This window comes from Pleurodeles waltl, chromosome 4_1 (genome assembly GCF_031143425.1).
Source record: "Pleurodeles waltl isolate 20211129_DDA chromosome 4_1, aPleWal1.hap1.20221129, whole genome shotgun sequence".
NCBI classification, from domain to species: Eukaryota; Metazoa; Chordata; class Amphibia; order Caudata; family Salamandridae; genus Pleurodeles; species Pleurodeles waltl.
In genome coordinates this window covers 230,003,182-230,026,814 of record NC_090442.1, presented here as the reverse complement: position 1 = coordinate 230,026,814, position 23,633 = coordinate 230,003,182, and the positions used below count along the sequence as shown (strand labels likewise).

General features: G+C 45.8%; 1 protein-coding gene across 1 annotated transcript in view; it reads left to right on the top strand.

The window, feature by feature from the left end:
• TMTC1 (transmembrane O-mannosyltransferase targeting cadherins 1) overlaps window positions 1–23,633 on the top strand; it is a 958,188-nt gene that overhangs the window by 637,147 nt on the left and 297,408 nt on the right. The window contains exon 10 of the mRNA XM_069228190.1: window positions 18,876–19,043. Coding sequence (XP_069084291.1) covers window positions 18,876–19,043 — 168 coding nt within the window. The remainder of the gene's footprint in view (window positions 1–18,875; window positions 19,044–23,633) is intronic.

Sequence of the window (23,633 nt, the reverse complement as noted above, 5' to 3'; positions counted from 1 at the left end):
GCACCACATCTTGTGGGCCACAAGGCCTACAAAGGGGGGACTTGTTAATGTTTAAAAGAGAGGTTTTACCTCTGAAAAGGACTTATTTTGACAGGTTGAATCACAGTTTTTGCACTGCAACAGCCAGGCCACACAGGGTAGGCCTGAAGCTGTTTGCCCTTCACTGTAGTGGATGGCACAATAGGTGCTGCAGTCTACTAGTTGCATTTAAGTTCCTGGCCCTGAGTACACCATGTACCATATACTAGGGACTTTGAGGTGAGTTACATATACGAATTAGGAGTATGCCAATTCGATTCAACAATATTTAAAAGGTGAGCAAAAGCTCTTTACTACTGGTTCGAAAGGGTAAAGTGCACAGAGTTCAAAAGCCAGCAAGAGGTGACTAATCCAGGGTTACAATGCAGAAAATGCATATTTCCTACATGATTGATATCAAAGCTTAAATGCATCTCTTGAAATTCAGTGTTGTCAATTAGAACTAATGTTTACAGTAGTGCACTTTAAATCAAAAGTGGTCAGTTGACACCAATATACACAGTGTACTGGTGAATATTTTAGTTATATATGTAGATTTGTAAATTTACATTGAAATGACTAATCAAGAGAGTTGTTGCCCATATGCTGATGCACAAATTCAACACATGAAAATATTGCCACCCCAAGATCATCTTCAAAACGACTTTGTGTTTCTACATGTCAACAGGCAATTTGTGTTTATGGTGTCCTTTCTCTGTTGACCTCTGGCCTTTGTCCTATTAAAAAGCAGAATGAACATGTTGTATTTTATTTTTTCTAAAATTGGAACTTACATGGACAGGTGATAACAGAAAGTGGCTGATTAATATCAGACACCAAAAGGACAATTCTTCAACATGTCTCATGAGTGTAGTCACACGCTTGCATGCTTTTTCTATTTTGTGGTTATAAAATACAAATTTGCTGATTGGGTGTATTTTGAAAGTGTGTAATTATCCCTCATGATTGCAATTTCCTGAAATAAATTTGTCTGCCATCAAAGTTGGGTCTAGTAAAATTACTTTAGTCATTGTGGTTAGAAGCTTTTATTCCATTTGTTGGCTCATTTCTCTAGATGATGGTCCTTGTGATGTGCAGTTTTTACATGCTCAACTTATAGAGCCTAATTTTTTGTAATTGTTGAAACATTTTTTGTGTAATTTTGTAGCATCTGCTTGAGAAAGGTGTCACATTGATTGTGGTGAACCAAGTGGTTATAACATTAGCAGTAATTTAAGTTTGACTTATATTTTGAGAAAGAAATGCCCTTACTGACAAGGATGCAGAGTGCGAAGAAGCTCTGCTAGTTATCTTGTGCTCAGAAAAGCAGTGTCACTGTCTAAGGAGCCGTGCAATATGTGAAGATGACACGTCTCCAGTAGATGGTTTTACCATAATCCATCTTCACACAAGTTCACACATCCAAAACCCCTCTTGCTACTATGATCCTCCTAGCCCTTTCCACAGACTCTTCCCTCCTCCATCTCTCCTTTACTCATTCCAAGCCTCATACAATTACTATAAACTCACAATTAACACTTCTGGATTCTTCCCTCCTCTATCCCTCCCTTACTTTAGTCAATCCAACTAACAAACTCACATATCCTCTGCTCAAATTAACACATACTAATACTGTACTCATATTTTCCCCATACTAATCCACCACGAATTCCTCTTGAGTTCCGGAGTAGCGTGCTACTCGCCGAAAAGCGATTCAATGCCTCGTCAGGGGTAGTAAGCACAATATAAACATTATTACAGTTACAATCACAAATATTACCATCAGATGCATACAAGCAAGGAAATGGGTCCCCTGGCTGCTGATAGTAGTACAATAAAGCAATGTTCATGGTTAAGGCTTCCTGGTGTCGGTGCCACTGCACCTGCTGCACAATTCATAGGTACGCCCTGGATTACCATTGACAACATAATTGACTACATAAGTAACTACGTCAGTATTCATACCCAAAACGTAAAGACAAAATACATGACTTGAAGTTTGTCGCTCACTCTGCTGTCAGTCGTTTAACTGCGCATGGAGATGATATTTTAATGGTTTGCTATAACCTTATACAAGTACATATGTATGCCAGCCTCCATAGAGCACACCTAGATTGGAAGAAATGGGAGTCAGTCATAGTAGAGTGAAAGAAGCTTTTGAAGATTGTGTACAAAGTGGGTAATGCTTAATTTGCAAAATAAAATAAATACATTTGTGCCAGTTTTATAGAAGCCTACTACTGATGGTACAGAATGTTAGGGTTGTCAAATGCCAAGGTTGCTTAGTCTTGACTAACCTCATTTCTCTGACTTCCACTACCCTACACTTCTTGTCTGTTTACTACATTCTTGCAGTCTTGTTTTCATTCCCATATTCTCCTTTTGTCTTTTTTTTGTGTCTCTCTTACAAAGACGTATTTTGAGCTTACCAGGAACTTAATTTACAAGAGGCTCAAAGACTGCCCATTGCTTACCATTTGTTGTTTTTATTGTCACTCTCAAATTCATTGCTTCTTATTTATTGGCTTTCCTTGTCCATCTTATTCTATGTTGCGTTCTTCCATCTGCTGGTGCATGACCTCTTTACCATCCTCTTGAATAGCTGACTTGTGTTCTTCCACTGCTCACTTATAGGGAACTACTTTTTTGTTTTTGGTTAAGCAATCCATGAGAATGCATGTGTTGTCCAGTGCTCTCACGCTCTTGTGCTTCTCCCCTATATTCCGTAGTGCGCTCTCTCTCTCGTTTGCTTCTCCCCTCGCTTCTGTGTTGCTATCTTCCTTGTGTGCTTCTCCCCTAACCTCAGGTTTACTCTCTCTCTCGTTTGCTGCTCTTCCCCTCCTCCCCAGCCTTTTTTTTTTTATCATCTCCATCTCCTCCCCTCATCCATGCCTCATTGCACCCTCAGCCCTACTGTCCTATTTTATTTATACATTTTTTTTCGAGAGCCAGACAGCAAATCGCCTTTGTGCTTCTCCCTTGTTCCCCCATACTTTGTAGTGCACTCTTCCATGTTTCTCCGCTCATTGCTGTGTTGCTATCTTCCTCATGTGGTTCTCACCGGCCCTCTCTGTTGCTCTGTCTCACTTGGTTGCGGCTTTTCCCCTCCTCCCCACCCTTAGTTTGACTTTATCTCCCCATCTTCCCTCATCTCCTCCTGTGACCCTCTTGTCAATTGCAAACCCACCCCCATTGTCCTATTTTTTTTAATACATTTTGTTTTTTTGGAGGGCCAGGCAGCATATAGCCAGCTGCTCCACTTACAAAAAGTGCTTTTACGCTATTTCATATTTATTCTTTTTTATTTACAAAGTCATATCAGAGTGGTAAACCAAAAAAATGGTTCCTGTACCATTTCATAGGTGTGTGCATCTGTGGTGATGCATGCGAGGGAAAATGTTATCACGCATGTTGCTGCCAGTGGTAGATGCATCCCTAGTTCACTGTTGTAGGAGGCTGGCCTGGCTTATAGTGGGTACCTTGTGGTACCTACACCCTGTGCCAGGTCCAGTTATCCCTTATTAGTAGAATAGAGTTGTTTCTAGCAGCTTAGGCTGATAGAAGGTAGCTATGGCAAAGCAGCTTAAGCTGAACTAGGAGACATGCAAAGCTCCTACTATACCACTTATATCATATAGCACAATATCATAAGAAAACACAATACTCAGAGTTACTCAAAATAAAGGTACTTTATTTTTATGACAATATGCCACAAGTATCTCAGTGAGTACCCTCAGTTAGAAGGTAAGTAATATACACAAGTTATATGTACACAAGCCCAAAACAGGTAAGTAACAGTAAGAAAAGTAGTGCAAACAATGTAGAATCACAATAGGATGCAATAGGTGAACATAGGTCTTGGGGCAACACAAACCATATACTCCAAAAGTGGAATGCAAATCACGAATGGACCCCAGACCTATGGAAGCTTGTAGAGGGTCACTGGGACTGTAAGAAAACAGTCACGGTGTCCAAGATACCCCACCACAAAACCCTGAAAAGTAGGAGTAAAGTTCCCCTACTACCCCAAAAGGACACAATGGTCGTGATAGGGGGATTCTGCAAGAACCACAAACACCAGCAAAGCACTGAAGACGGATTCCTGGACCTGAGGACCTGCAAGGCAAGGGGACCAAGTCCAAGAGTCGCGATAGTGTCCAGGGAGTGCAGGAGCCCAGGAAACCCCGGATCAAGGTGCAAAAGGGCTGCCTCCGGGTGGAAGAAGCAGATGATTCTGCAACAACGAAAAGGGCTAGTAACTTCTCCTTTGGATAGAAGATGTCCCACGGCGTGCTGGATGTTGCAGAAGTGTTTACACGCAGAAATACTGCAAACAAGCCTTGCTAGCTGCAAGGGTCGGGATAGAGGTTTTTGGGTGCTGCTGGGGACCAGGAAGGACCAGGTTGTCGCCCCTTGGACGAGGATACAGAGGGGGCGCTCAGCAACTCAGAGAGCCCCCGCAGAAGCAGGCAGCACCCGCAGAAGTACTGGAGCAGGCACTTAGAAGATTTGTGAACTGGAGTCACAAAAGGAGGGTCCCACGACGTCGGAGTCCAACTCAGAGGGTTGAGCACTGCAGAACGGAGTACTGGGGACCCAGGCTAGGCTGTGCATAAAGGAATCCTTGGAGAAGTGCACAGAAGCCGGAGCAGCTGCAAATCACAGAGTACACAGATTTGCTGTTTGGTGTGGGGAGGCAAGGACTTACCTCCACCAAACTTGGACTGAAGGATCACTGGACTGTGGGGGCCACTTGGATCTAGCTCCTGTGTTCCAGGGCACCACGCTCGTCAGGATTATAGGGGACACAGAGGACCAGTGATGCAGTCTTTTGGTGCCTGCGTTAGCAAAGGGAAGATTCCGTCGACCCACAAGAGATTTCTTCTTGGCTTCCAGTGCAGGGTGAAGGCAGACAGCCCCCAGAGCATGCACCACCAGGAAACAGTCGAGAAAGCCTGCAGGATGAGGCACTACAATGTTGCTGGTAGTTGTCTTGCTATTTTGTTGCGGTTTTGCAGGCGTCCTGAAGCAGTCAGCTGTCGATCCTTGGCAGAAGTCGAAGAGGGACGTGCAGAGGAACTCTGGTGAGCTCTTGCATTCGTTATCTGAAGAATACCCCAGAGGAGAGACCCTAAATAGCCAGAAAAGGAGGTTTGGCTACCATGAAAGGAGGATTGGCTACCAAGAGAGGTAAGAGCCTATCAGAGGGGGTCTCTGACGTCACCTGCTGGCACTGGCCACTCAGAGCAGTCCAGTGTGCCCCCATCACCTCTGAATCCAAGATGGCAGAGGTCTGGGACACACTGGAGGAGCTCTGGGCACCTCCCCTGGGAGGAACTGGTCAGGGGAGTGGTCACTCCCATTTCCTTTGTTCAGTTTCGCACCAGAGCAGGGCTGGGGGATCTCTGAACCGGTGTTGACTGGCTTATGCAGAGATGGGTACCATCTGTGCCCATCAAAGCATTTTCAGAGGCTGGGGGAGGCTACTCCTCCCCAGCCCTTCACACCTATTTCCAAAGGGAGAGGGTGTAACACCCTCTCTCAGAGGAAATCCTTTGTTCTGCCTTCCTGGCCGGGGCTGCCCAGACCCCAGGAGGACAGAGTCCTGTCTGAGGGGTTGGCAGCAGCAGCAGCTGCAGTGGAGATCCCGGAAAGGCAGTTTGGCAGTACCCGGGTTCTGTGCTAGAGACCCGGGGGATCATGGAATTGTCAGTGGCAATTCCATGATCTTAGACATGTTACATGGCCATGTTCATAGTTACCATTGTGACGCTACACATAGGTAGTGACCCATGTGCAGTGCACACGTGTAATGGTGCCCCGCACTCACAAAGTTCGGGGAATTTACCCTGAACGATGTGGGGGCACCTTGGCTAGTGCCAGGGTGCCCAGACACTAAGGAACTTGGCACCTAACCTTCCCCAAGTGAGGGTTAGACATATAGGTGACTAATAAGTTACTTATGTGCAGTAGAAAATGGCTGTGAAATAACGTGGACGTTATTTCACTCAGGCTACAGTGGCAGGCCTGTGTAAGAAATGCCTGAGCTCCCTATGGGTGGAAAAGAAATGCTGCAGCCCATAGGGATCTCCTGGAACCCCAATACCCTGGGTACCTAGGTACCAAATACAAGGGAATTATATGGGTGTACCAGTGTGCCAATGAGAATTGGTAAAATGAGTCACTAGCCTGCAGTGACAATTTTAGAAAGCAAAGAGAGCATAAACACTGAGGTTCTGGTTAGCAGAACCTCAGTGATACAGTTAGGCACCACACAGGGAACACATACAGGGCACAAACGTATGAGCACTGGGGTCCTGGCTAGCAGGATCCCCGTGACACATATCAAACATACTGACAACATAGGGTTTTCACTATGAGCACTGGGCCCTGGCTAGCAGGATCCCAGTGAGACAGTGAAAACACCCTGACATATACTCACAAACAGGCCAAAAGTGGGGGTAACAAGGCTAGAAAGAGGCTACCTTCCTACAACTGTGCCATAAGATCCAGTCTATAGCTCCCTGATGAGGCCTAACAGGCTGAAACTGGTTAGGCGTTGCTTGTGTTCCCTTCTGTAAGGAGCTTCCCTGGCAGTTTGGAATGAATGGACTGTTACATGCGCTGTAGGATCCATACTGATTTGCATAAGATAGGCCTTTATCTAGAGTGGCAGAGTGGGCAAGAACGATGGGTTGGAATGATCCTTTGAGTGACTGCTAGTAGACTGTTGGCAAGCATTCTTCCATCACATGTTGTGTGATTGATATAACACACCAGTTGGCTAAGGAAATGCCCAGGCTTCAGTCCCTTGCTCTCTGTGCCAGAAGATCTGAACTGTACCTCACTGCTAAGGCCTAAGAAGGCTGAAACCGGTCTGGGTAGCTTTTGTTCCCTTCTGGAGAGCAGCCACGAGGAGCTGCGTCAATACTGGTTTGCATAAGGCAGGTTTTGTTCCCGAGTGGCACTGTGCTAAAAAAACAGTGGGCTGGAATGCTACTGCAAGCGATTGATAGCGGTTAGACTCTTTGCAAGCATTCCTCCTTCTGTGTGATTGACTGTTATAAATGGGCCACTGCATTCTAGATCTGATGCCCTTGGTAAGGGATCAAGAAAGAGCACCACGATATATTCCAGGGTCCGTTGTGCATATGTACAAATACACATAACAAAGAGAAGCTCCAATTTCATAAACAGTATGCCGCAAGCATCAGCCGCAAAGGAGTGTGTCAGTCTTAGAGTGGTAAACAGAGGGAGCACTCAGCAAGTTGATACACTCAGAGGAGTGATAGAGAGCACATGCACAGATACTGCTCCCGTAAGCCGACATGAGTGCACCTCTGGAGACGGGCGGGCTCGCGACCTGGCAAGGGCCATTGAAAGAGAAAAGGGGCTCCTAAAACAAGCCCTAAACCCCAATCCTTTTCAAAAGAAAAATACAGTGAAAAGTACAGCGTTTACAGTCAAATAAAGATAATGGCAGAGATACTGCCCTCATAGTTATCTGAACTCGTATTTGCAGTGATTGATAGAGCCTAATCTGTAGCAGTATGTTCCAGATCCTAAGTGGACTGCTTGAGAAAGCTTAGTTTCTAATCTGTTCTATGTGCGCCTTTTCATTTTATATCCGTTGGTGTCATGGTTTCCTGTAACTCATTAGCCTCTCAGATAGTGAATTATTCTGCCATTTAGGATGGTTTGTTGGTTATTACTGCCTTGTAGGTGAAACAGAAGCAGAAACAGGTCACCAGGGGCAGTGAGCTTTATTAGTTTCCCTGGTTTTGCACGCTGCATTCATCATCCTTGTGTATGTAGTGGATGTATTCATTCATTTATTTATTTATGGCATTTATAGAAGATGCACCCAGCCAAAGGGGTAGCGCATGCTTTACGTATAAATATGCAGTTACAATAGTACATATTTTTAACTTCAATTTCTCACTGCAGCCTGGTGATATCAGCGTAACCGAGACCCAACTAAAAGCAAGGAGAATACTTTGATAGAAAGCGTAAAATGTGTGGTTCCCGAATTTTTTGGATAGTAAGGAGGTTTGGAATCAATCTTAAAGATTCTGGCATCTGGTTCCGTGACCTGTGGGGCCAGCTAGTTAGTAGTTTGATATTAGACAGAGCTGTGTCTGCAACAGCTAATCAATCAGTCATTCAATCAATCAATCAATCAGTATGCCGCTTGCCACCCAGTCCTAGCAGTTGGTTCTGCATGGCTCCCTCTTCATTGAACATTATGTGTTGCCAAATGAGTGCAGGGACGCACCAGAAAAGGGATGGAGACGGACAGTCAGGAAATGAAAACTACACGTTTTGCTTGTGAATCAGCAGCAGCGAGGAAGGTTGTGTCCCATAAACGGAAGGCAAGTAGTAGGAAGCAAACAGCAGAGAGGCAGAAGAGACGACAAGTTAAAGTTAAGAGTTAAAGACTTTTCTTTATTTAATAAACCTTCGATGCCTTCTGCCCTATGGAGTGACAAACTCATTAATGTAAGCAGTAAAACTCTTTCTCCAAACTATTACCAATCTCAATAGACGCAAACATTTGCAGGGAAGTATCTGGTAATCTCAAGCATGTCATCATCACTTTTATGTTAGCAGCTAAATACTGACAGTGAAACCCTATCCAGTTACTGCCCCATCATCGAGCTTCATCCGATCCCCGAACACCAAGAAGGCCATTCAACTCCTCTCCTGTGTGGAGCATGCAGCCCCGAGGGAAGAGGGCTGGCAGGAGGGCGTGTGTGAAGATCAGTGGTAGGAGGGTCTGCATGAGGAGGACTGCCAGGAGGGCCCGTGTGAAGATCAGTGGTAGGAGGGTCTGTATGAGGAGGACTGGCAGGAGGGCGTGTGTGATGATCAGTGGTAGCAGGGTCTGTATGAAGAGGACTGCCAAGAGGGCGTGTGTGAAGATCAGTGGTAGGAGGGTCTGTGTGAGGAGGACTGGCAGGCGGGCGTGTGTGATGATCAGTGGTAGCAGGGTCTGTATGAAGAGGACTGGCAGGAAGGCGTGTCTGAAGATCAGTGGTAGGAGGGTCTGTATGAGGAGGACTGCCAGGAGGGTGTGTCTCAAGATCAGTGGTAGGAGGGTCTGTGTGAGGAGGACTGGCAGGAGGGCCAGTGTGAAGATCAGTGGTAGGAGGGTCTGTATGAAGAAGACTGGCAGGCGGGCCTCTAAAAAGAGGACTGGCAGGTGGACCTCTATGAAGAGGTGGGCTTTAGGTGTTTACGAAATGTCAATAGTTGGTTGTATTTCTGAAATGCACAGGAAGTTACCTGCAGGGGCACAATGCAACATGAAGAAAGTTAGCCTGTGTTGGGGCAGTAGGCAAGGCAGTTTCTGCTAATTTTAGATTAAGGTGCTAGGTATAGGACAAGGATAGTTAGGCTAGATTATTCTTGATTTTTACCTTGAAACAGCTATTTTTGTTACTATACGGTGCATGTTTGATAAAAGCTCTGTAAATTGGAGCAGTCAGTGGCATTATAGGATGCAGAGAAATCAGTCATTGGAGACTTTTCTGTAATATGCTGTGAGGTCCTATGCTGACTAAGCATAACAGGCCATTCTACAATAAACCCAAGACCCAGATCAAGGCAAACAGGAACCTTTCCAAGCAGGGTAAGTTGCTGAGGGGCTGTAAGCACGATTGTTCACTCTATGTTCACGGTGACCGCTCAGCCCTCCACAGGGCTTGGTCGCCCCACTCACTGCTGCCGCTCCTGCCTGCCTTTGCCGCCTCCTGCCTGCAGATTCCTTCGCTCGCTGCTCCTGGGATTTCCCGCCGCTGCCTCCCTGCGGCCCCGCCCCCCTGTGATTCCATTCGCCGGACCGCTCCCGCCACCCAGCTGCTCCTCCCTCCCGGCTCCTCACTTAAGGGGACCGTAGGGGACCACAGAGTGTGACCGCTCAGCCCTCCACAGGGCTTGGTCGCCCCACTCACTGCTGCCGCTCCTGCCTGCCTTTGCCGCCTCCTGCCTGCAGATTCCTTCGCTCGCTGCTCCTGGGATTTCCCGCCGCTGCCTCCCTGCGGCCCCGCCCCCCTGTGATTCCATTCGCCGGACCGCTCCCGCCACCCAGCTGCTCCTCCCTCCCGGCTCCTTACTTATGACGCCCCCAGAGCGACCGCGCAGCGGACGCGCGCAGCGGGAGCACCGACTGAGCGCCGAAGGTGCGCCAAAGGTAAGCCCGTCTGCGCCCGTCCGCGCCTGGACCACGCCCAGCGCCAGACCCCCTGGTCCTCGCCCTCGCCAGCACACCCTGCACAGCTACGATGCCAGAACCCTCCACGCACTCAACGCCGGCCGAAACACCGCCTGCTACCGAGCCACCCCGAGACGCACCCACGGACCCTTCACCTGCCTGACCTGCCGCTTCACCAGCCTACGACCCAACACTGCACCTACTAAACCGAGCCCCAGCAACAAACACCTGATGTGCATCCTGCTCAACACCCGCTCCGTTCACAGGCATGCCGTCGAACTCTGGAACCTCCTCGACTCGACAGCACCAGACATCGCCTTCCTGACAGAAACCTGGATGAACGCCTCCTCAGCACCCGACGTAGCCATCGCCGTCCCAGAAGGCTATAAAATCACCAGGAGGGACCGCGTCAACCAGACAGGAGGAGGCATCGCCATCATCCACAAGAACACCATCCGCATCACGACCAACTCCGATGACACCTTCACCTCCGCCGAACACCTCCACTTCCAGATACACACCAACCCCAAGACCACGCTCAGAGGCACCCTCATCTACAGACCACCGGGACCACGCACACAGTTCAGCGAAGACATCACAGACTTCGTCAGCCCCCACGCCATCAATTCCACCGACTACATCCTCCTGGGGGACCTCAACTTCCACCTGGAGGACGACAAGGACCGCAACACCACTGCTCTACTGGCCAACCTGGCCAACCTCGGACTCAAGCAACTGGTAACCACCCCTACCCACCACGCCGGCCACACGCTTGACCCAGTCTTCTCATCCAGCAAATATGTCACCTTCAGCCACTCCACCAATCTCCAGTGGACTGACCACAGCTGCGTCCACTTCAGCTTCAGTAAAACGACGACCCACCACCACCCTCAACAAACCCCCCGCAGGAGCTGGAACAAGATCACCGGCGACCAGCTCACCACCTTCCTCAGCCAGAACCCCCCCACCAGCTCAACGGACCCCAACGAAGCCGCCAACAACCTCACACAGTGGATCACCAACTGCGCAGACGCCCTCGCACCACTGAAGAAGAACCCCCCCAGCAGACGCAGCAGCAAGAAAGCCTCCTGGTTCACCGACGAGCTCATCACCTCCAAGAAGAACTGCCGCTCCCTGGAGAACACCTGGCGCACCAACCAGACCACAGACAACATGACGGCCCTCAAACACGCCACCCGCAAACACCACCAACTGATCCGCGCCACAAAGAAGACAGCCTTCAAGGAACGACTGGACAACAACACCCACAACAGCAAGGAACTCTTCAGCATCGTCAAAGAGCTCTCCAACCCCGACGCCGGAAACAATGACATCACTCCCTCGCAAGACCTCTGCGACTCCCTCGCAGCCTTCTTCCACGACAAGATCGCCAACATTCACAACAGCTTCGGCCCACCAACCACAAACCCCACCACCGAGCCGATGCCCCCCACCGCCACCCTCCGCACCTGGACCCCAGTCAGCACCGAAGACACAACACGCACAATGAACACCATCCACTCCGGATCCCCTACGGACCCCTGCCCACCCCACATCTTCAACACGGCCGACCACATCATCGCACCCCACCTCCGTGACATCGTCAACGCCTCCTTCAACACCGCCACCTTCCCGGAGTGCTGGAAACACGCCGAGATCAGTGCCCTGCTGAAGAAACCAACTGCAGACCCCTCCGACCTCAAGAACTACCGCCCCATCTCGCTCCTCCCGTTTCCTGCCAAAGTCATCGAGAAGACCGTCAACAGACAGCTAGCCGCCTTCCTCGAGACCAACGGATCCCTCGACCACTCGCAATCCGGCTTCCGAGCCAACCACAGCACGGAGACCGCCCTCATCGCAGCCACAGACGACATCAGATCCCTAATGGACAATGGGGAAACTGCGGCCCTCATCCTCCTGGACCTCTCCGCAGCGTTCGACACTGTCTGCCACCGCACCCTGGTACAGCGCCTGAACAACACCGGCATCCAGGAGAAGGCCCTGGAGTGGATCACCTCATTCCTCGCCGGAAGAACCCAGAGAGTCCGCCTCCCCCCGTTCCGGTCAGCGGCCACCGAAGTCATCTGCGGAGTTCCACAAGGGTCATCGCTCAGCCCCACCCTCTTCAACGTCTATATGAGCCCCCTCGCAACCATCGCACGTCAACACAACCTCAAGATCATCACCTACGCCGACGACACCCAGCTGATCCTCTCCCTCACCAGCGACCCGGACGCCGCCAGAGCCAGCCTACACGAAGGGATGAAAGACGTCGCCGAATGGATGAAGAACAGCCGCCTGAAACTGAACTCAGACAAGACGGAGGTCCTCATCCTGGGATCATCACCATCCGCCTGGGACGACTCCTGGTGGCCCCCCGCCCTGGGAGCCACCCCCAAGCCAACGGACCACGCTCGCAACCTAGGCTTCATCCTGGACTCCTCCCTCTCGATGACCAGACAAGTCAACGCCGTCTCATCTTCATGCTTCAACACCCTGCGCATGCTTCGAAAGATCTTCCGGTGGATCCCCACCGAGACCAGGAAGACGGTCACCCAGGCCCTCGTCACCAGTCGGCTGGACTACGGGAACGCCCTCTACGCCGGCACCGCCGCCAAACTCCAGAAGAAACTCCAACGGATCCAGAACGCCTCAGCACGACTCATCCTGGACATCCCCCGACACAGCCACATTTCCGAACACCTGAGAGACCTGCACTGGCTCCCAGTCAACAAAAGAATCACGTTCCGACTCCTCACCCACGCACACAAGGCCCTCCACGACCTGGGCCCCAAGTTCCTCAACAGCCGCCTGACCTTCCACAAGCCCACCCGCCAGCTCCGCTCCGCCAGCCTCGCTCTCGCCACCGTCCCCCGCATCCGCAGAGCCACCGCCGGAGGAAGATCCTTCTCCTACCTGGCAGCCAAGACATGGAACTCCCTCCCCATCCACCTCCGGACAACGCAAGACCATCTCGCCTTCAGGAAGCAACTCAAGACCTGGCTGTTCGAGCAGTAGCGTTCCCCCCCCCCCCCCAGCGCCTTGAGACCCTCCGGGTGAGCAGTGCGCTATACAAATGCCTTTGATTGATTGATTATCTATTGTTGTTCTTAATAGAAGAGTCAATTGGAAGTGATGACATATTGTGTGATTTAACTTCAGGCATGCGAGAGAAAAAAGAGGGAAAATTACTCCTTCAAGTGTTTTACTCTCGATGCCTGATTTTAAGGGCTGTCTTTCTAACTACTCAGAGAGACGATTTGAAGACGGCCTGATTTAAATTTTGTTGGATTTCTACTTTTATAAATGAAGTGAAACAGTGACGTAAATATGTAAAAGGATCACGCACCCAAATTCTTAATTTTTGCTTTGAAACACCATTCGATTGCAGATACATTAAGGATAAATGAATTCTGCAATGGACTGTACTTTTAATGGTGTTGTGTATTTCAAATATTTCTTAGTGCAGTTTCTTTGGCAGCTAAATGCTTACAGACCAGGTCAGCCGAACTGCATATTTAATTTGAAAAGGTATTTGAAACAGCTGTTTATCAGAACACATGATTTTTATATCTATAATACGTTTCCTCAAAACATCACGTTACCCCACAATGCACTCCATTCACAATTGGACCATTGTTCCAAGAAGTGTAAGCCTTCTAACCTATCAAGTGAGATGAAAGATCCGGGCTGCCCTGGGTTACAGGGTGAAGATGTGTCATTGACCAAAGCGCAGGACCTTCGTTGCACCACAGATAACTCTCATATATCCTTGGCATGTGATTAGCTCTCTTGCACCATCATTTGTATCACCTTGAATGCAGCGCTTTTGTAGTCTGGTGCCGCTTACAGTTCTAAGGTTCTCATTGGCCACAGTCAGGTGATGTACTGTAATTGTGGTTGGTTAGAGAATATCTGTCTAGTGATTTGTGTAGTAATGGTTCATATTAGATAAGGGGCTGAGATAGATGTAGCCAGTCCTGTTGGAGGTTTTTGTACATGTGTGGATGCTTTCGCCAAAAGACTTTGCAGTACAAGTGCATCTGAGGTGGCAAGGCTTAAACAATGAATTGGCTTCAGTGGCAAATTGTGTGCAAGATGGTGCCAAAGGGAGAAACTGATTGTGCATGGGTGGTTTTGGGCAAAGTAAAAATATGGCTGTTTTTGAATGTACACGCGCGAGAACGTGACATGTCCTTGAGATAGCAACACTTAGCCAACTGTATGGCGTTGATATCACGTTGCATGTCTGCCACAGACCGGCCATAAACAACAGAAATGGCATCAACATATGTCTGTGCCCACCATCATCTAAAATAAAAATTCAATTCGAAATTGTAAAATTTCATGTTTTTTTTATGTACTTACTTTGCAACACGTGTCTGACAATAAAGTACCCTGCCTGAAAGGCAAAGTAAAGTGATATCTGGTTTTGATATGAAGGCTCTGAGAAATTGCAGTGGCCGCAGTTAGGGTGGACTTGTGTCACGTTCTTTTGGTGAAAGAAGACGAGTCTGTTCAGGGCCTGGATCTGGAAGAGTTTGTATTGGTAGAGGGGAAGGAAGAGAAATGTCCTCTCCTACCAGTGATCTTTTAGTGCGGTGCATGGTAGTGTCTGGTTGCATGCGCTAAAGGATATTGCTGTTTATTTTGTGGTTTCTGCTCGTGTGGAGGAAACTGTCCTTGAGTCATATTGTCAGACATCTGTTATATTGCAAATGTATTCTCATTCGAGTGTGGCATTGTTTAAGCTTCGAATGATTCAGGGATGTGCCTTTGAGTGAGGACAAGGGTTTGGAGTTGAGGCATCAACTCTTTGCCAGCTCCCTGATTACAATATCATTGTGCATGCATATTTGTACCAGGTGTAACATGCTCTGTTGAGTAGACTGAAATAAAAATATATCCTGAGAGGACTGACTAAGATGCATGGACGGTAAGTGGTAAGTCATCTTGGGAGTCTCTTCACAGGAGTGTATGTGGCACATGTAAGCCAGCACGTGTTGCGTGCATTGGAAAACGTATGACCATTGTTTTCTGTTGGGTTTCGGGCTAACCTCTGATTCCAATGTAAAGGACAGAAGCACTGCAAGCCTTACAGTTATAAATATATAACCCAGAGGGTAATAATTTAGAAGGCTGCTGCATTGATTAAGAATGAGCATCACCAGCCCTTTCCTATTTTCTCTTGAATAAAATCATTCGATATGCTATCAGCACTTTCACATGAGGAAGGGAGGAAGGGGCAGATGAGAACAGAATTTGGACCTAGCATCTGATCGATTGTTCATCCAACACTAAGGTGCTGTTGTCCAAACTTTCACTTATTTAACTTTGAGGAAATAGTCCTGGTTGTAGGCAGTGCTTTAAATGGAAAAATAGAAGTGCAGGTACTCTCTATCAGAGTACCTGCTTGTTTCTGAGAAGTGCCGGTACTCTCCAATTAAAAGTATTACATTTTTCTTGAGATATGCCGGTACTCTCCCTCGCAAAATAAAAAAGTGCCGGTACTCAGTACCGGACAGTACCGGCCCATTTAAAGCACTGGTTGTAGGTGATTTGAGGAGTGTCATAAGGATTCTCAATGACTGTGTATTCATTCAGTCAAGAGAGAGGCTGTAGCTTCAAAACAGCTCGATAAATCAGGAAAGGACGTCCCTAAAACAAACCAGGCAGTATAAATATAGTCCATCAAATATTTGTAATGCCTTCCTAAGAACCGAAAGGAAATTGATTTGTGGGTAGCTGCAGATGAGTAGGGAGTGTGGTCCGGACGTTCTCACCCTATTTCCTTTTTACCAGGTAGAGACGAGGGCTCCTTGGGTTTCTGACAGGCTAAAAATAAAAATATTGATTCAATAAAAATACCTTACTAGCATCTAGGGTATTGAAAATTAAACTCTACATATCACTAATGTATTAAACAACAAATTAAATGCTGGAGAGTTGATGTACCACACAGCATTAGGACAGTGTTCCTTCCTGGAAACATTGAGCTAGACGTCCAATAAGTTATCAAGACTGGGATAAGCAAAAAAAAACAATAATGATATTAGAAATGATCATCGGTGACGTACAAAATAGAAACATTCAAAGTTGGAAAAACGGTGTTGGAAATTGGGTTTTTGGTTGAGGGGGTGAAACCCTACGTAAGCAGCAACCACAATCTGTGGGACACAAGCAACCCCCAAATTAATCTGTAGTCAACCCTCCGATTGCTTGGCACAAAGCAGTCAGGCATAACTTCGAGGCAAAGTGTAAAGTATTGATGCACCACTTCAAACAGTAATTAACTGAAAATGCAAAACAAAAAAAAATCCAACACCAATTTAGAAAAAATAGTAAATTTTAATAAATAAACAAGACCAAAACAACAAAAATCCAATCAGTAGAACCAGAGATATGCACCAAAAAGCACAAAGCACCAACTGTGGTAATCTGGTCCCGTCGAACCAGGGCAGTCATAAGTTGAAGCCCACTGGGATGGAGCGTAGGCTAGCTACAGGGTCCCACTTAGGCCTGCTGAACAAGAGTATCTTAAATCCTGGTTGCGAAGTCCCACATCGAGGATGCGTCACGCAGCGGAGGAAATGTGAGGTCCATTTCGGAGATGCATTGTGAGGCTGCAATATGAGGTCCTGTATCATTGTCAAGAATGCTGTCGATGAGGAGGCTTGAGATGAGAAGTACTGCATCAAGAATGTGTCATGCACCAGCTGGTTTTGATGAGGTTGCAGGCAGCAAGGGCCATCCTAAGGGAGAGTCCATGCAGCAGAAGTGATGCATCAGTTCTGCTCCGGGTTGCACAGCGTAGCAGAGGAAATACAAAGTTTCTGTTGGATCCACAGATGGGCAGGCAGAGCACCTTTAGGGCAACTTCCAAATGTCCAGGACTGAGTTGGCTCCACTTTGCAGGGTAGGACTCACAGATGCTAAACCCAGGTGTGCGTTACAAGAGACTAGCCATGAAGTCGCTTTGGTGGTCCTGGGTACAGTTTGCAAGTCCAGTCTTTCTCATCCAGGCAAGAAGGCAGCAGGTCATCACAGCAGGGCAGCAGTCCAGCAGAGTGGCAGTCCCTTCAACAGCACAGCAGTCCTTCGTCCTGGCAGAGTCTTCCACAGGTCCATAAGTGTACTGAAGAGTTAGGTCTTGGGGTCAAATATCTATATCTGGTGCCCAACTTGAAGTAGAGGAAGTTTCTAAAGAATTCCCTTTGAAGTCCATGAAGTTTCCTGCCTCCCTAGGTGGTGACAGCTCCTTTGTGTGAAGGCAGGGCACAACCTATTCACTTGCAAGTTCAGGTGTACCCAGCTGTCCACCCCCCTCACCCCTGAATCCTGACAGTTGATGGCCCACCCAGGCACCCCTAATCTCTCTATTGTGTGACTATCCAGGAGGAATAAACAAAGTTCAGCTGCCGACTACACCTAGTTGTGTGACCCAGGAACAGGCACCAAATAGTTGGGACTTCCAAAAGTGGCATTTTCAGAATTGTGACTTAAAATCCGTCTTTACCACTAAAGAGATCTTTAAATTACCATTCCCTAGATACCAAACTTGACCTTCCTACATGCTTCTAATTGAAAGTTATCACTTACCAAATGTAACAAGTCAACCCAATGTTATCCTAAGGAAGAAGTAGGCCTTGCAGTAGTGAAAATTTATTTTCAGAGTTTTTCACTACCAGGACATGTAAAAGTTAAAAGTACACATCCAACTTTTTAAATGCACTGCACTCTGCCCGATGGGCAGTTCAGGGCCTACCCTAGAGGTAACATATATATATATATATATATATATATATATATATATATATATATATATATATATATATATATATATATATATATATATATATATATATATATGTATTAAAATAGAAGGTTTAGGCCTGGCAAAAGCGTTATTTTGCCAGGTCAAAATGTCAGTAATTAATTGCACACAGAAGCTGCAATGGCAGACCTGGGACATGTTTAAAAGGGCTACTTAAGTAGGTGGCACAATCATTGCTGAAGGTAAACTAGGAGCATATAATTTAAAGGCCCTGGGTTCCACCATACAAGAGACTTACAAGTAAATTAAATGTGTCATTTGGGTGCAAGCATATTTCACCATTTTTAAAGGAGATAGAACAAGCACTTTAGAAATGGTTAGCAGTAAAGTGTGTAGAGTCCTAAAAGACAAAAACACAGGTTCAGAAAGCAGGAGAGTGAAGGCAAAAAGTTTGGTAGTGACCCTGCAGAAAGAGCCAAGTCCAATAGGTTGGGTGAGGTAAACCACTTACTTGAAAACCACTTCATATTTACTTGCTTTGGGAATTCAGGTTTCTTTGCTGAAGCTGTACTGGTTGAAGTACTGGGCACTACTGATGCAATTGGTGATGCCACCAGGAACAATATAAAAATAGAGGGCACTAGGATAGGTTTTCATTGCACCCTTATTTTAAATGCGTGTTGTTTTGTAACTAATAATGTTAGCACAGCAATGAACACAGTGCATGCTATGGTTAGATAACGTCTGAACACCTTACCAGGGTGCATAGGGAGGCAAGGGTTGACATTTTGGGATGAATCTTACTTTCACTCTATGATTCTTCCCACACAAACCACAAGTAGCTCATACCTGTTTTTGTGTTTATTTCAGCATAGGCTACTGCATTTTGTTTGTGCATGGTCTAAACAAGCTCTGCACATCTCTTGGCAAATGGGGAACTACAACGCTGACAGTGTCCACCTTCCTTCTTCTCCTTCTGTTCTCTTGGAAAACTATAAAACAGAATGAAATCTGGTTGACAAGGGAGTCTCTCTTCAGGTAAGAAACAGCCAAAAACGTTTCTTAACCGTTGACCATAGTTGTGGCCAAATAAAAGATGGAGATGCGAGCAGACAGTTGAAGCAATCGAAATTTTAAAACTTTGTTTAGAAGAATAATTTCAAGATGAGCTGTACACCTGTATTGGTACATGAAAGAACAAACAGCTTGTGTTATAGTATTCATGCTTTAGTTTATCACTGTTGATGTTTTGATGTGTTGGTGAAATCTGGGCTAGTGGCTGCTAATCTGGGTATTCGAATGTTCCTTTTAAAAATATTGTGAATTTATTTGAGTGTTAATGTTATTAGAACACTGGAATTGTAAGACCTTTCTAGAAGACAGTGTGGCGGCGGAGGGCCAATAATGATATAGACCTTCTCCTCCAACATTCCACTGTTTTCTTTCTCTTTCTCTTTGATTAGTTTACATCTCTCTATCCAGTGATTCATTTGTAACAGAATGAGTGCTGGGGCCTTTGTGGCCAGAGGCAGGAACCGTCAAAGGCAGGGTACTGAATAGCGAGGCTGGGCAGTCTTGGTTTCATGCCATGCCTCTTTAATACGCCACCAGACACTCCCTGCCTCCTTAGCTCTCTCTTTTTTAATTTTTGCTTTTTCTCTTTGTCATTATTATTCCCTCTTTTTCTCCCCCCTCTTCCGTCAGCTTTTTGTGTTTTCCTCACTCTCGGTCTGGATCAAAGTTTGTTGAGGAAAAAGAAGTGCGGGCTCCACACATAAGCATACAGCTCTTTTGCCTCGGGCTATACAGATTGGTAAAGGCACTCTCCATCAAAATAGGCCCTCGCCTCTGGTTTGGTCCTAGAGCTCAGGTACATGATCTTTAAGAACCGGTATAGACCTCCACAGTGGGCTACACTGCTTTAATATAAAACTTCTTTGAAACAGGAGGGACAAAGAATATAAAAAGTTATTTGAAACAGGAAGGACAAAGCATTGACTCGGTTTCCCTATTAGTCAATAAGTTTATTGACACAAAACCTAGCCTAGAAAAATTGCAACTAACAACCTACTAGTCTTTAGATCACAGTCTCCTTTATGGAGTACCTATGGAGCATTGTGTGCAGTTGTCTCACAATGGATAAATTTGTACCAAAATATTTATATTACATTTAGATTAATAGCTAACTGTATATATACTGCTTAATAACTCTGTGAGACAAACATTTCCCGATTACTGACTATGCATTGGCATGCTCAGTTTCACGATTGTTAGTTACCATGGATTCCATTACTGCATTGTCCCTGTGTGGCACCTTTCTCAGGCACACATACATCTACTGCAGATACACCACTTCAGCGCTGCGCAGCACTTCACATTCTGATGTAGCCAAGTGTGAGTTAAGCACACAGCAAATGAACATTGGAAAAGTGAGTGAGCCTGTGGGCCTCACTCTAGTGACACAGGTTAAAAAGGACCTGTTCACTCTTACTGATCACTACAGGGTATGCTGCCACCGTCCCACTTGTGGTGCTTAACTCCCCCCAAAGGGCACCACTTTGGGCACCCGTCCTGGTCCAGCGAGACTTCAATTTGTCAGACAGGTCTATGTCATGGCGCATACGCATGATCTTTGTTTGCCTATGACAACAAAAATCAGCAGTAGGAATCCATACATCAGTACAGTCAGGACAGGGGGGGTGTAGTTCCATTACCATGCAGAGGACTTTTCTGGCCCACCAACCACAATGAGACACAAATATTTTGTACACAAATCTTACAATGCTGGACAAATACAAAATATTTTACCTTTTGTTTGAACCTTAATGCACAAAGATGATACATGCAGTTTTAGCTTGGAATTCCAATGTAGATTATTCAGGTAATGTGATGAGAGAATCTGGATTGCACTATAAACACAAATGCTAGCACTATGCATCAATCTTTTATTGCTACTCCATGTACAGCCATTTAAAGCAACTTCTAACCATACTCAAAAAGAATGAACATGCCAGCCCATATAAACTCCAGCTCAGCAACCTTCTTCCTTCTTACATCTGCTCCAACAACAAAAACTGCCACCATAGAGAACTTGAATTACACAGATAAGATAAAAACTTCCAAATCTTCAACTGGTTTCCCTCAAAGTGTGACTTCCAAATCTTCTCCTTGTTCCTTCCAAGTCATCTTTTGCATTCACTGAGTATCTGACAGAAAATAATAGTGGTTAATAATTAAACTTTTCCGAACCATGAAATATTGCATCACCCTTTTCAAATACTGCATACTTAAAATGACTAGAAAATCGCAATGCATCACATGTTATTTAAACATATATATTTCACCCTCCTCTCTTATTCAGGAAGAGATGGCAGGATAATGCTAGTCTCCATTTCTTTATTGAAATCCAGATTCTCCCATTACATTACTTGGAGAATCTACATTTCATGACAAGACCGGAGGCTATCATTATTCATGTTCAAAGCTGTGCATTATCCCAGACGAAACATGCTCTATAAGTTTCAAATAGAACTGCACAAACACACCAGCATTAGACCAAATTGCAGCCCCCGGGCATCCTCTGGATGAAAAAACATTACCTGCCATTCCACCTCTCACTGAATGTGCTTCAAATTTCTCCAGAGCAATAGCTGCTTCAAGAATACACACACAGTCCCAACACGCAATGCTTGCTGAACTCACTGGATTACATGGCCTTATGTAAGTCAATAAGAGCTGTGTCACTTCATCCCTCCAGAGTTCATCCATCCTCAGTTCATACTCTTTAAGGCACCTCACTACACATAATTGAGGATGTTCTTCAAACCGAGGGCAAAATACAGGTGACATAGCCTTTGTCCTTTTTGTAATCTGGATCAAAACCCTATCTGGGTCATAAATTCTTTTACTTACCTCCTAGACTTTAACATCAGAAACTCTTCTAAAGGATGTCAAATGCAATAAAGTCACCATTTTACAAGATAATTTAAGACCAACTCTACATTTTTTCAGAAATCAAATTTACATCTGACAAATGACTGTACCTCGGGCTGGGTGGTCTACTAACTTAATACCTTTCATCCTCCTACAAATTAAAGTGTCCCTTTTTATAGACAAACCACTAATTGGAGCATTGCCAGCCTATAACAATTAATGGTTCTAAAACTCAATCCTTTTTCAAACAAAGATGACAAAAGTTTGATAAATCTATGTGAGATGCCTCCATGGGATCCAGGTCCCTTTCCAGGCACTAATGAACACAACTCTTCCATGCTCCAACATAATGCTTCCCCGTTTCTGGGGCCCAAGAATCTTTGAGCAACTTTGAGTCTGTTCCGAAAAGCCTGCAAAGTGCTCTCCTCCCCTAAAATCTTCCAAATATGAACGTTCAATAACCCTTTGACTAATGAAGGATGAACCTCGCCATCCGGACCCAACAACATTTCTTTTAAAAAAGGACTCAACAATGGTTCCTCCATCACTAACTCTAGTAACCCTGGAAACCATGGCTGAGTCACTCATAAAAGAGTGTTCAGAACTATCTAACACCCTTGCCTCCTCACCATCAACAACACTCTCTGAAATATTGTAATGGGTGTAAATGCGTACCCCTGAAGATACCTCCAATCCTGCTGAAAAGCATCCACTGCCTCTGCCAGTGGATCCGGCCTCCAGCTGTAATACCAATGTAACTGGAATATCATCCTTGATGCAAACACATCCACTTTCAAAGGTCCTCAAATCTCCTGTATTCTTTAAAAAATCTGAACATCCAAATTCTAGTAGCTGTAATCTCTTGAATTCCAATCTGCTATTGTGTTGCTCAACCCTTGAGAATATTCTGTTTTCAAACCTATCTTGTGTTCCAGGTAAAAACTCCAAATTTATTTTGCCAGCATTGTCAGATTCTTGAAATTGCTGCAGATTTATATAACATACTGCTGAAACATTGTCTTTTTTTAAAAAAAAAGTCAGTTCTTTAAAATATTTCCAAAACTCTTTAATGCAAAAAGACCTGCCCTCCTCTCTAATCCATTTATGTGTTTGGAACTCTTCTTCCCCTCTTCCATCTGCCACCTGTTTCAAGTTGATTTAAACATGCTCCCCAACAGTAAAGAATTGTACTTGTTTCTAGAACATAATCTGGACATATAACAAAAATAGCTGGGCTGTTCTAGGCATCTAAATTGTCCACCCACTAATGCAACTCCTCCTGTGCCTCTAAAGAAAGATCTGCCTGATCTCTATACCTCAAAACCCTTGTCAATTTGTCTGCCTTCAACCTCTGTAAGGGCCCTTGTTAATCTGTCTGCCATCAACTTCTGTAAGGCCTTGTAATGAAGAGGGCCGGGAAAGACAGCCTGAATGGATGATTAAAATAAACCTATAATGCTTGATAATGTCCTCAAAGTAACAAAGTGTCTCTTCAAAACCTGTTTCACCTCCGATTTTGTTTTCACAACTTTCTTTTCTGATAAACTTAAAGTTGCATGTACAGTATTTATCTGAAAACCCAGGAATTCCAAATCCTGACAAGGAACTAACACTGACTTCTCCATGTTGACAAGGAGCGCAAGGGATTCCAACAGATCCCTTGCCAACTGCAGTTGTGTTTTCAATTCCTCCTGA